The following is a 14,934-nucleotide window of genomic DNA, read 5'->3' on the forward strand; positions in this document are numbered from 1 at the left end:
AATGTCATAGTGTAGTATTCTAGGCTCAAATATTTGATGGAAATGTGACGTTGGCCAGTGTGTATAGAAGAGGTTGCTGTTTGTACTATTTGAGATACTAGTCCAATTTCAGTTTGAGGACTACTGGATATATAGTTTTCACAAAAGCTATATGAATCCCTTTAAATTACAAGACCTGGATATCTGCATATATTTAAATCTGGTTGTCATCACACCAGGCACAGACAGTCTGCTTTAACCAATACCACACAATCAAAGCAGACCGAGACGTCATCCAGATCTCTGTGGCTAAAGAGGAACGAGCGCTGCCTGTACCAGGCTGGCGGAGTACAGAACAGAATGGAGAAGACCCAAAGGGGTCTAGAGTGCAGTTCTTGCTGTCAAACCCCGCCGTGGAGTTGTGGGCAAAACAGCAGTAAAGCGGGGAGTGCCCCTGTGAAACCCCAATGAAGTCTTAAGTTAAAAATCTTACATCTCTGATGCCAGCTGTGTAGCTGACCCCTTAGTTGAAAAAACACAACGTAGTCTCGACTGATGTTCCAGTTGCTTTTATTTCTCTCCACTGTCCTATCTCCTTCTCTGGTAGGCACCATGAAAACTAGACAAACAATTGTGTCTAATTATATAGCCTGTCTAGATTCACAATATATATTGGAGATTAAAAGTCTCTACATACATGCTATATCACATGATTACAGACAATACTGTAAAGCAACAAAAATAAACATCCATTACTAAACAAATAAACATACATACATACATAGGTAAGGAATTTGCTCTGACGTTTACCTTATTCCGCCGACCAAGGGTGCTAATAGAATGATGATCTGATATCCGCAGCGATGTTAACAATGCTCTGAGAGGGTATATACCGAGCAACTGTTAGCCGCATGAACGGGGAGAAAAATGTGACGCAATACTAGTAAAAGGCTGTTAACTTGAACATTTGTTTATGCTTACTTCAATGTGACTCTCAATCTTCCGTTTTACCATGAAACAATCAATTGCCGGTGTGTAACAAACTGTCACGGACTGTAGCACGTTCATAAAAAGTCGTCACTTCCTTTACCCATACACAGTTCAACTCCAACACAAATGCAACATCACCACTCTCTGGTGTCTTTGGGAACTGCATTAACAATAAAGAAAAATCATCTTGGATATTTTATAAATTATATTTTTATTGATATTTATTTACTAGATTCGCTGCATTTACACTCCTACCAAATCCTGCTTTGGACAACCTAAATGCATCATGCAGGATTTTCAACTCTAATCTGCAACCAATTTTATTACCATTGGGAGTAGGCTACAAGTTCTAATCGCTCTGGAGAAGGAGCACTAACTTCTGAATTGGTCTCTTGATGATCGAAGGTTTGGATGAATCGTCTTGAGCTCTCAGTTTGTGCTCGCCTGTTTGAATTTTAGCTCTTCTGACTGATCCATCACTTCCTTGAATAGCTTCGACCACTCTTCCTAGTAGTCACTGACTCCTTGGGAGATTGTCATCCCTGATGATGACTATATCGTCCGTTTTGAGATTGTGGCGGGGTTTCAGCCACTTCTGTCGTAGCGAGGTTCATGAGGTACTCCTTTTTCCAGCTTCCCCCAGAATTGCTCGTTTAGATACTGGACTCTGTGCCATCTCTTTGAGGCATACATGTCTTCTTGCACAAATTTCCTAGGAGGTGGTAGAGAAACCTTTGACTTCATCATGATGAGATGGTTGGGTGTCAGTGGTTCGAGTGCTTTAGGATCATTGATTCCATCAACGGTCAGAGGACGACTATTAACTATGGCCATGGCCTCATAAAAAAAGTGTTCCGAGTGAGGGGTCATCCAGTCTTCACGGACACTGCGCTAGGGTGGCCTTCAAAATGTTCCTAAAACTCAGAATTTGTTCCTCCCAGACACCACCTGTATGGCTCGCCGAGGGAGCATTGAAGACAAATTCACACTGCTGTTCAGCCAGGAAGATATCCAGGGGTTTGCTGTCACACTGTTTAAGTGCTTCCTTCAGCTCATTCCTGGCACCTACGAAGTTCCAACCTTGATCGCAGCGAAGTTGGCGAACAGCTCCTCTAAGGCTGATGCAGCATCTAAGTGCATTGATGAATGAATCTGTCGATAGGTCTTCCAGCATCTCAATATGGACAGCCCGAGAAGAGAGGCACGTAAAGATTATACATTAATGGCCACATTATGCCGCCGCCCCTGTGTGACCTATATCTTTGCTACTGTAACAATGAAAATTTCCCCACTGTGGGATCAATAAAGGCATTCTTATTCTTATTCTTATTCTTAGACAGTACCTTTTATACTCCTTACGATCTTTCTTTGTTATAAAGGGATACGATCTGTCTTTGTTATAAAGGGACCAAAGCAGTCCATCCCACTGTATGTGAAGGGGCCCGAGGCTTCCACTCTCTCTTCTGGGAGTTCAGCCATTAGCTGTTCTTCGGTAGGTCGCCTTTGTTTCCTGCATTGCACGCAGTTGTGAATGAGTTTGGCCACTAGTCTGCTCCCACCGATAGTCCAGAACCCATTTTCTCTGAGTTCCATCTGGGTTTGGCATCGTCCTCAATGACAGATCTTGGCGTGACAGTGGGCTAGAATCAGCCTTGTAACATGGCTGTCTTTTGGAAGGATGATGGGGTGTTTTGATTCTTGACTGAGGGTTGACTTCTCTAGCCTTCCACCAACACAAAGTAGATGTCCGCGCAGGGTTGGGTCAAGACAAAAAAGGGAGCTTGAGCTTGGTAGGCACTCTCCTCTCTGGATCGTTTTCAGCTCCTCTGAGAAGGCTTTCTGTTGGACGAGCCTCAGGACGATTTCAGCAGCTCTTTCTCGTTCTGCTACGGTCACCAGCTCTGTGTGTGGTTCCTTGAATCCTAGTCAATTGATTCTTGCGACTACTTTCAAGAGTTTCGTCCATGAAGAAATCTGACTTAGACGGTCTGCTGTCGTTGGACTTGGCAACACATGCTAGAACTACCTTAACTTCAGGGTCACCAACAAGCAGCTCTGTTGTGAGGTTGGGTTCAGAATACAGTTCTTGTTCTTTGAGAAATGCGGGTCCTTGGAGCCAGTTCGATGGAGAGATTTGTGTTACTTGGAGGCCTCTGGAGGCGTGATCCGCTCGGTTGTCTGCTGTAGTGATGTAGTGCCACTGAGTGGGATCTGTATTTTCTCTGATCAACTGGGCACGGTTTGCGACAAAGACGTGAAATCTACGTGCCTCGTTGTTGATATATTCTACTAATACAACTTGCAAATCCGTCCAGAAGAATTCTCTATGGACCTTCATTTCAAGCTCGCGTTTTAACAAGACACTTAGTTTGGTTGCCACTACAGCTGCTGAAAACTCTAGCCTTGGAATACTTGTAACCTTTGTTGGGGCTACTCTTGTTTTGGCCATCAATAGACTTGTGTGGACTTCGTCCTTTGTCATTTTTTAATCTAAGATAACAGGCACCATACCCTTTGCAGCTGGCATCGGCAAAGTGATGCAGTTCTGTTCAAATGATGGTGCTGAAGTTTGGTGGGTGGTAGCATCGCTGGATTATGACTTCCTGTAGCTTCTCGAGGCCGAGTTTCCACTCCTCCCACCGTGGTCTCAAGTCGTTTGGGAGAGGGACATCCCATTCAGTTCCTCGGCGGCATAACTCTTGCAAGATGCACTTTCCATTGAGGGTAAACGGTGCAACAAATCCCAGTGGGTCATATAGAGAGGCGACGACTCAGAATACCTCGACGGGTCAAGGGCTGGTCCTTCAAGGTGATGTTGAAGCTGAACATGTCATCGTCTATCAACCACTGGAGACCCAGCGCTCGTTCTGTTTGGGTTTCTTCTAGCTTCAGGTCGAGAGGTTCAGTAGATGTTGCTCTTTCTGATGGTTCTACACAGTCGAGGACTTCCTTCTTGTTGGAATTAAACTTGTCTGAAGGGAGTGACTTCTATGCCACGCACCTCACATAAGAAATGGGAGCCAACTCTTGCCATGGGTGGTTACTGGAATATAGTTATTTTAAATACAGACCACATCTGTTTACCCAGTAACGACCCGGAAAGAGTTAGCAACCGTGAAAGAGTGGTGACAGCCGGGGAAGGCCAGAATAGGGATACCAAGGCTTGGCAAGCTGAAGCACTTCCGTTGGGAGGTTACTTAAGTCACTCTTGAAGATTAATTTATGCATTGCAAGATTTTTAAGATACCCCTACAGTTGTGCAAGAGCAGGGCAGGATGAGCGACCAAACCAGACAACTGTTAAAAACAATTGGCCCACGTTTTTCCTTGCCCGGACGCGGGTCGCCGGGCCCCCCCTCTGGCTCCAGAGGCCTGGAGTTGGGACTCGCTGGCAAGCAGCACCTGGTGGCCGGACCTGTCCCCATGGTGCCCGGGCATGCTCAGCCCAAAAAGGCAATGTGGGTCCCCCTTCCCATGGGCTCACCACCTGTGGGATCAAAGTGGTCCGGTGCCCTGTGAGCTGGGTGGTGGCAAACGGCAGGGCCCTTGGTGGTCCGATCCACGGCTACAGAAACTAGCTCTTGGGACATGGAATGTCACCTCTCTGGCAGAAAAAGAGCCTGAGCTGGTGTGCGAGGCAGAGACATTCCGACTAGACATAGTCGGGCTCACCTCCATGCACAGCTTGGGCTCTGGTACAAGTCATCTCGAGAGGGGTTGGACACTCTTCCACTCTGGAGTTGCCCAAGGTGAGCGGCGCCGAGCAGGTGTGGGCATACTTATCACCCTCCAGCGTGGCGCCTGTACATTGGGGTTCACCACGGTGGACGAGAGGGTAGCCTACCTTCCGCCTTCGGGTGAGGGGACGGATCTTGACTGTTGTTTGTGCCTATGCACCAAACAGCAGTTCAGAGTACCCGCCCTTTTTGTGGTCCTTGGAGGGTGTGCTGGAGAGCGCTCCCCCTGGGGACTCCATTGTTCTACTGGGGGACTTCAGTGCTCACGTGGGCAATGACAGTGAGACCTGGAGGGGCGTGATCTGATCTGAACCCGAGTGGAGTTCTGTGCTCATCACAGAATGTCCATAAAGAACACCATGTTCAAACACAAGGGTGTCCATATGTGCACTTGGCACCGGGACACCCTTGACCGATGATCAATTTTGTGGTCGTGTCATCGGATTTGAAGCCACATGTTTTGGACACTCGGGTGAAGAGAGGGGCGTAAAACATTATTCTGACCATTGTGCAAGTCTGATCTGCAAAACGTCAAAAGTTTGGTTAAGGTCAGCGTTTCAAAAGCAGGCTCAAGCAGTAATAAAATGACATGCATATGCATACATGCAACATACATATGTTGTGTTCAGTAAAAACATGGAAACATAAATGTTTGGTGCATTAGTTTATTGTTGTGACTTGATGAAGATCATATTTTATGAGCAATTTATGCAGAAATCCAGGTAATTCCAGAGGGTCAACACACTGTTCCTTGCAACTGTTAATAAGTTTGAATGATTGATAACTTTCAACTGGTTTGTGATCCAGGAGAGTGCAGCAGCGTACATGTGGCGCTCGTACAAGACAATCACCTACCTACTATCCCAACAACTGTCAGAGCAGCTGCGCCTTATTTTGGAGCCCACACAAGCTGCAAAGCTCAAGTTAGTATCCTCGTAACTTATTGCAGACTTTTCTTTGAGAGAATGTTAACCTAACGAAAGAGGCATAATATGTGCACCAAGCTACGTCAATAGTTTGTATTGGAGCAGTCACGATTCATTCACTTGGCCATCTTTTGTGCAATCCTTGTTGTACTGTTGTACTATTCTACAGAGGTGATTACCGCACAGGAAAACGCCTGAACATGAGAAAGGTGATCCCATACATTGCCAGTCAGTTCCGCAAGGACAAGATCTGGTTGAGGAGGACCAGGCCCAGCAAAAGAGATTACCAGATCTGCCTGGCTGTGGATGACTCCTCCAGTATGGTGGACAACCATTCCAAACAGGTAATCCCTTCTGTTCAGTTTGCACAGTCCATCCATCCTTATTCTGTGTTCCCCAAACAGCCCAGATAACTACGGTTGAGCTAATGCCTTGTAATTTCATACCTGCTTGCTCCTCAATGCTTTGACCGTAACCCTGCACTAATTTTCAAAATATTCCCCCAAAAAGTTCTTGAATGGAAGTTTTGATGATTGTAAGTTTTTGCATTCCATAACAGTTTTAGACAGAAAAGTTTCTTACGTGATTTGTTTTAGTTTTAATGCCACAATTGTAGCACAGTATTAATTTTTAATATGTCAATTTTTGAAATAGTCATATCCCTTTATCCATTGCAAGAGACACAATAACATATCAGCACTCTACTGTATGCATTAAATGTGTCAAGCTCAAGGCCACATCCAGCCCTATACATATTATTATTATTATCAGAGCTGGGCATTCCGTCTATGTGACCGATGAGCACGGGGAGGAAAATAGTGAGTTGTTGTTGCTTGGGGGACAGATTTGAGTGAGGGACCAGGCTGGGAAGAGGCTGAAAGTGGAAGTGAAAGTCGACTCGCCGACGGACGGCCGTTTAAAAGTAGAGGAGGGGAAATGACGGATGACAGACGACGGAAGGCTACCCTCGCTGCTGACGGATGACGGACGCTCAATTTTTAGTCAACTGCCCAGCTCTGATTGTTATTATTATTGTTATTTTTATTATTATTATTATTATACAAATTATATCTGGCGGAACCATTTCATAAATACCATCCAACTGGGCAGCATATGAAGCATAAAAGATTCCTAACATAAGTATAATTAGTGAAGTCACTACTCTCAGAGACAATTTGTGTCAAATATTTGACACAAACGCATATGCTTACAAAATGCTGTATGCATAAAATAGTACCAGCAAAAGGTGTCTTTGCTATTCACAGAGACTATTATTTGATATTTGAAGTGTTTCCCTAAAACTATATATATAAAAATATATATGAGCCATTCTACCGAATTGGTTGAAATTGCTGTCCCATAATGAAAATCAAATTTTAAAAAACAATTAAATGTTCGGACCTTGCATATTTAGTAATATCTTATGATCTATTTTACCACAAGGCATTAATTGAGATACTATTAAACTGAATGTATAAAAAGTCATCTTTTATATGTCACTTCCTATTGGGAGGTGGCTGTCCCAATCTCTAACTCCTAAATTTCAATTCATGAAAAAAAATGTAGATTTTTGCCAATTTAAAAAATACTTTACTTTAATAGAGCATTTTGGTTGCTTTTAAATGTATGGTGAAAGATTAACATTGATTTTGTAGATTTTTTTTCAAATTAGAAGTTTTTATGTAAAAAAAACCTGTCCCAACTTTTGATGTCACTACCGAAACAGAAAAGAGTATTTGTTTGTAGGCAGGGCTTGGTTTTAGCCACATCCCCAGAAATTTCACCAGTAAGAGACATTACCTTCATGTCGTCACTGGGCACATGGTGACTAATTAGTTGACAGCATTATTAAGTTATGTGCCCTCCAAAGTCTGAAAATCAGCATGGGGTTTTAAGGACCGTCACTATACCTCATTTCGGCAATAAAATGAGCACTTTTAATTTTTATGCTAAACGTACTGTTTTCTGTCTTTGTACACATGCTCAAAACTGTCTGTGGTAGCCACGTTGTGCCTAGCATTGTTGAGTATTGTCAACAACTATCATATAAAACGTCACTGCCAAAACGGCAAAAACATAATGGTTTCGGTAGTGACAATGTGATGTTTATTTTTTAATAAAGTACGTTTTAAATAATATAATACATAGATACATATGTAATGCATAGATCTTTCTGATTTTAACTAAAGATGGGGCGAGCCTATTTGTGAACCACTGCATGAGAAAATAGTCAAACAGTTTAAGGACAATTTTCCTCAACGTACAACTGCAGGGAATTTAGGGATTTCATCATCTAATGTGCATAATATCAAAAGAAATCACTGCATGTTAGCGGCAAGGCTGAAAACCAACATTGAATGCCCGTGACCTTCGACCCCTTGGCGGCACTACATCAAAAAACGACATCATTGTGTAAAGGATATCAGCACATGGGCTCAGGAACACTTCAGAAAACCAATGTCAGTAAATACAGTTCAGCGCTACATCCTAAATGCAAGTGCAACTTAAAACTCTACTATGCAAAGCAAAAGCCATTTATCAACAACACCCATACCAAACGCCATCAGCTTCTCTGCGCCCGAGCTCATCTAAGATGGATTGATGCAAAGTGGAAAAGTGTTCTGTGGTCTGAGGAGTCCACATTTCAAATTGGTTTTGGAAATTGTGTACCTCGTATCCTCCGGGCCAAAGAGGAAAAGAACCATCCCAACTGTTATGGACATTCCAAAGCCAGCCAAACCACATTCTGCACGTGTTACAAAAGCGTAGCTTAGTAGTAAACGAGTCTGGGTACTAGAATGGCCTGTCTGCAGTCCAGGCATGTCCGCCATTGAAAATGTGTGGCACATTATAAAAATACGACAACGGAGACTTGGGCCTGTTGAACAGCTGAAGCTGTACATCAAGCAAGAATGAGAGAGAATTCCACCTACAAAGCTTCAACAATTAGTGTCCTCAGTTCCCAAATCTTTATTGAATGTTGTTAAAGGAAAAAAATTTTTTTGCAACATGTTGGAGCTATAAAATTCTAAGTTCATGATCATTTGCTAAAAAATATTTTATCAATTTGATCATTAAATAGCTTGCCTTTGTAGTGTATTCAATTAAATATAGCTTGAACATGATTTGCAAATCATTGTATTCTGTCTTTATTTACATTACACAACGTCCTAATTTCAATGGAATTGGGCTTGTGTGTGCGCGTGAGTGCGAGCGAGAGAGATCACTGATCATTGCCACTTGATGGTTGCTTACCTGCACAACTGGATGTGTTCCAGCTGGCATTCGAATCCCTGTCAGTGATTGTCAATGCCCTCACTCTGCTGGAAGTTGGACAAGTGTCTGTTTACAGGTATCAGCATTTCCTTGCCCTTTTAGTTGTTTCAATTTGTTATTTTTAGTCGGGTTGAATAATTTATAATACAGATGTATAAAAAATAAATAAATAAAAAAGGGAGGGAAAAAATGAGTGGTGTGATACTTGTTTGTGCAGATCTGCATGTGAATATAATATTGCTCTGTCCCCTACATAGTTTTGGTGAGCAAGTACAGCTTCTTCACCCATTCCAGCAGCAATTCAATGATGATTCGGGAGCTCGGATCATCCGATTGTGTAAATTCCAGCAGAAGAAGACGCGAATAGTTCAGGTGGGAATCTTGCCTATTGTTATCTGCTTACTGGACAAATTATTGGGCACGCCTATAAATGAAATCTAATAGCCAACTGTTAAAGTAACTGAAGTAAAATGATCATGCAAATGAATGGTTTTGACACTGTCAGAGAGTATTATAAAACCCCAATACAAATTTGATTTATCAACATCATCTGTATCACTACTATCATTAGTAGTAGTATAGTATTACTATTTTCATTGTTTTCATTATAATCATTATACTTTGCTTCAGTGTAGAACTGCCCTGTATACTTAGATGCATGCACTTCTAAAATATTCTGACTTTTGGATTGCTAATAGTGATCTAGATACCTACTCAAAAAAAAATACTGAAACATTTTTATATTTTGGTTGATCGATGTAATGTTTATGATTAACCTGGGAACATGGTGGAAAGTAAAACGCCAAACAGCCAAAATGCACTTTGCAATGTTTGTGTCAAATAAGTTAGCAGCTGTGGCAACACAATATATTGGGTGAAACGACATCGAAGAATATAAGGCATTTAGGATGAGGCAGTGTCATGGGCAAAAAAGGAGAGGCACGCACTATCCAGGTACAAATGAAGAAAACGAGGCGCTTTAAGCAATACTGAAGTTTTTCAAATGAATACAGTTCTGAAATAAGTTCATGCTTAAATCACTGCATGAGTTCATTTTGGACTAATAATGTGCACGTGCATCACTGAGGTAATCTCATATGGCAAATTATTTTGGGTTTTTTTCATGTACGTTTTCCTAAAGAATTGATCATTTATAGTGGAACATCGACTAAGTGTCTTTAAATCCAGAGCAATCATGGTAAAGCAGCAATGTTAAAAATATATAATAGAAAAAACGATGGAGTGAAAAATACATATTTGTAAAATATATCTATTATTTACAGCCTAATTTGCATTCACTGTAAAATCAGTATTTTAAAACTTTTGCAATTATAGTGATGTTAATTTTATTAAAGTGGAAGTCAACCCAACAACATATTTTTTTCAAGAATATGTTCCCAGCATGCCCACTAGTTGAAACACGGCATTCTGATTAATTTTGCGTTTGTGGAATATAGTTAAGCAGCAAAATGCACTCGTTTTTAGCCATCTCTGGGAGCAGCCATTTTGTCTTCTGTCGACTGAAAATGACATCACAATTTCATTTTTATCACCAGCCGTGATTGGTCACCTGTTTTCTGAATCTGAGCCATGATTGGTCATTGTGAGCAGTTGTGATGTCATTTTCAGTCGACAGAAGACAAAATGGCCGCCCCCAGAGATGGCTAAAAACGAGTGGATTAACACTTATTCCAAAAACGCAATATTTATCAGAATGCCCTGTTTCAGCTAGTGGGCTTGCATAGAACATATTCTTCAAAAAAAATATGTTTGGGTTGACTTCCGCTTTAAATACTGGCAATTTCAGTTTTGAGTCAGCCGATATTGTAAAAGTGTCTGACTGCTCCCTGAATATATTTTTTTGCTTCAAATAAATGAATAAGTAATGCAATTTTTTTTAATCACAGATGAAGGTATTATTTTGATATATTTAATTTATGATGCATTTATTTTGTGCCTCCTGTGCAGTTCCTAGAGAGTGCCACCAAGATGTTTCTTGCAGCACGAAAGCATATTTTCCGATCGACAAATTCAGGTAATTACTCACACATCCATCCATCAATTTTCTATAGTGAGGTCATTAAAGTCACCAGGGGAATCGGAGCCTATGACAGCCGACTTTGATTGATACATACTTACATACATACATACATACATATACTGTGTCTGTCTATCTAGATAGATAGATAGATAGATAGATAGATATACATACATGGGAATTTCACCTAATTTGCCCGCTGACTTGTCTCAAATTTTATTTGCGACTAGTCTATAAGCAAGAAAACTTGAAATTTAATACATATTGAATTCAAAGTTTACAATGCAAATGCTTTGTGTCTTTACAGTAGGGGCTATTTTAGCCCAAACATTCAGGACAGTTTGTTCATTTAAATTCTATTGATGTAACAACAACTGACTGAATAAAAGTGAACAATTGAAAGAGAAACACATTTCTGATACATTTGCCAATGCAATGCATGTCATTTATTATGAATAATGTAATGAGTAATGGTACTGACTCCCAGTCCAGCAGGGTCTCATTCGCCAGCACCATGTTAGCGGCATTATCATGCACACAGACGACGACTTATTTTCTAGTGCCCACGTACCCATCGCACTCCGCAGGTGAGCAGCCAAGTTTTCAGGTGTGTGTCTTTTCTCCAAGGCACATGTCTGAAACACACAGCTGCGGAGATGTCCTTCGTCCACATATGACACGTTATAGTCATCTAAGATTTCTGTGGCTATGGACGTCCATTCGTCTGTAGTTATGGCCACATAGTTGACCCGCTCAAACGCTCATAGCATCTCCTCTTTTATTTGGTTATGGTTACTCTCGACTTGCGGCGTGATTGTTTTGCGACTTAGCACCGTGTACTCAGGCTCGATAAACACCATTAATTTTTCGAACCCTTTGCCCTCAACAAAAGAAAGCGGCAGCATATCACGGGCAGTCATTTCACAAATTAGTTAGGTAATCTATGCTGTGCGGTGAGCATCACAGCGGCTGGAACAAATGCTCTCATGCTCGTCTGCCTGGCCCCGCCGCCATGCCCACTGGGCTCTGCCATCATCGACCTGTAGGTTCAGCATAAACTCGCTTACAACTACTCTACCGGAGCGATGAGAAACTACATCTAAAGGAAACAGCTCGATGTGCGAAACGGTGCTGTTTTTTTTTCGTGGTAGGTTCAACATCTTCAGAATGTACTTTTCTAAATATTATTCCCCTACTATGTGTACGTGTGGGCGGGGGGGAGGGGAGCAATTCTCTCTCTTGGTGCTCAGCTTGTTGACAGAGGCAGAGTCGTGAGGAACAAGATGCGTGATACTTAATGCAGTGTTTAACCGACAAATAAAATACTAAACGTTTAATAAATCGTAGACGGTTAAACAACTAGTCACGCACATCCCTAGTGTATATATATATATGTGTGTGTATATATGTATATATATGTGTGTGTGTATATATATATATATATATATATATATATATATATATGTGTGTGTGTTTGTATGTATGTATATATATAATATGTGTATATATATATATATATAATATGTGTATAGATATAATATGTGTATATATATAATATCTGTCTGTGTGTGTGTGCACATATATATTATATATATATATATATACGTTTCGGTATGGCATGTTCGGTTCGGTCCACTTGCGTTTGGTTCAGTCCACTTGTTAGAGCGAGCTTACGCACGGACGCTGACTGCTGACAACAGTGAGCCAGAGCTCGAAGGTCCCCTCGTACACTGCGGTCTCCTGTTTGGGAACATTCTGGCTTTCCTGTTCCCCATCGCCGATGGGGAAAGGTGCGTGGATAAGTCAGAAAGTTGTGTGCCGACATTGCTACATGAGATGGGCGGCTATGTTGCGGCTAGCACGTCTCACATGCACGGCATCATCCGACTGTGAATGTTTCTCAAACGAGGGAGCAAAAACGTCAAACTTAAATAACGAGATTCATCATATTGTAGCGTCTTCCAGGAACGCCGTCAGACATAGTTTTTATTAAACTACTAAACCAAGTACAACTGCTCGCGCTCTTCTTTCTCCGCTGTTCCACTCGCATGCTGTACGATGCATTCATGAACCTCGGAAACATCACAACTCAGCAACACACAAATCCGACCACAACACAGATAACCCAATTCGTTACAATATGCTGTTGAACATTCAAAAATGTCAATGCCTAAAAAGTGTATACAATTCCATTAAAGGCATTTTAATTTTTTTTCATTATAAAAAGAGTTTTAATATAGTTAGCAATAATTGTAACTGTTATTGTATGTATTTTTTTTATCACAAAAAGTGTATATATGTACTGTCATGACAACTTGCCTTTAACTTGAAAACCTAGTCATAGGCTGTCATAGGCTTTCGCTGGGTCGCTAGAATATCACCCGAATGGTTCGCTTTTTTCTTTTTTCAAAATAAATGTACCATTTACTTGTCATCTTTTCAAAATGAACATTTTTTTTTTTTTTAAATCAGTTTTTTTGTACCGAAAAAATACCAAACCGAAGTTTCCAAAAAACAAACCGAACCAAAATGTGATTTAGCGTACCGTTACACCCCTAATATATGTATATATATGTATATATGTATATGTATGTATGTATGTGTATATGTGTATATGTATATATGTATGTATATGTATATATGTATGTATATGTATATATATATGTATATGTATGTATATGTATATATATATATGTATATGTATATATATATGTATATGTATGTATATATGTATGTATGTATGTATATGTATATATATATGTATGTATATATGTATATATATATATATATATATATGTATATGTGTGTATATATGTATATGTATGTATATGTATATATATATATGTATATGTATATATATATGTATATGTATGTATATATGTATGTATGTATGTATATGTATATATATATGTATGTATGTATGTATATGTATATATATATGTATGTATATATGTATATATATATATATATATATATATATATATATATGTATATGTGTGTATATATGTATATGTGTGTATATATGTATATGTATATATGTATATATAATATATATATTAGGGATGGGACGAGATCTCGTGCTACGAGATCTCACGGGATTAGAACGCCACGAGATTTCTTGTCCCTGCACAGCACGAGATCTATTTTCTTTTGACGGTGTTTTGCAGTCCGGATGAATATAGCAGATGTCCTAAAAGGAGCTGTTACCGAATAGGAACTTCCGAGGCCAAATCACGGAGTCGCTGTTGTAACCGACAACGCTCGCAACATGGATGTGGTGATACGTGAGGCTGGCTTTGAGCCACACATTAAGTGCTTATCGTGCAGGCAATGAACGCAACGCTAGTGCGGCTGGTCCAAAGTTGGCCGCGTATCATGTTTGTTTAGACGTGTTAAGCATAGTTTCTTTTTTTTCACCGATGCTCGAGCTGCCCGCGCACAGATTAATTATAGACGTAATCACGCGCTAGAACAACTCTTTGGACATGGCTCGCGCTCTTGAGCAGCGGGGTGCCATATCTGCAGCTCTGAGGAGCCCAGAACTACGACGAGTTGCAGAAATCTTGACACAGACGCAGTGACATCAAGTTGAACCCTACAATACAATTTTATTTATATAGCGCATTTCATAACAGCTAGAGCTGTAACAAAGCACTTTACAAACAACACAATAAATTAAAAAAAAAACAATAAGAGGCTGTGATACATCTATTAATAAATATATCAATAAATATTAACAAATATATAAAATATACATAAAATTATAAATAAATAAATAAAGCAAATAAATTAACATAAAACACTATATACAGTTGAGTTACTGCCCCACAAGCACAGTTGGATGTTGTCAAAGTATTCAATAAGAGTAAAGATCTCAGCTTTAGCTGTTATTGCAGCAATATTTGAGAGCATGTCACAAAAGTGACTCCTGTTTGCATCTGCACTTTCGAGCTAGATGATTAATTTTCTTGCAGTCTGTTCGATAAAAA

At 40.3% G+C, this 14,934-nt stretch overlaps 1 protein-coding gene and 1 pseudogene across 5 annotated transcripts in view; one reads left to right on the forward strand and one right to left on the reverse strand.

Annotated features, from left to right (window-relative positions):
* mdn1 (midasin AAA ATPase 1) overlaps window positions 1-14,934 on the forward strand; it is a 219,081-nt gene that overhangs the window by 198,590 nt on the left and 5,557 nt on the right. For 4 of the 5 annotated variants that reach the window (XM_086018242.1, XM_086018239.1, XM_086018240.1 and 1 more), the window contains exons 96-100: window positions 5,513-5,628; window positions 5,801-5,975; window positions 8,910-8,983; window positions 9,165-9,279; window positions 10,876-10,942. In XM_086018242.1, the coding sequence (XP_085874368.1) occupies window positions 5,513-5,628; window positions 5,801-5,975; window positions 8,910-8,983; window positions 9,165-9,279; window positions 10,876-10,942 (547 nt within the window). Of the gene's footprint in view, window positions 1-1,910; window positions 2,372-5,512; window positions 5,629-5,800; window positions 5,976-8,909; window positions 8,984-9,164; window positions 9,280-10,875; window positions 10,943-14,934 lie in introns of those variants that run through there. The other variant, XM_086018243.1, reaches the window with a different exon arrangement.
* On the reverse strand, window positions 2,441-4,003 carry LOC147127777 (uncharacterized; annotated as a pseudogene).

This window comes from Filicampus tigris, chromosome 20 (assembly GCF_054856515.1).
Source record: "Filicampus tigris isolate MCC_2025a chromosome 20, RoL_Ftig_1.0, whole genome shotgun sequence".
Lineage (NCBI taxonomy): Eukaryota > Metazoa > Chordata > Actinopteri > Syngnathiformes > Syngnathidae > Filicampus > Filicampus tigris.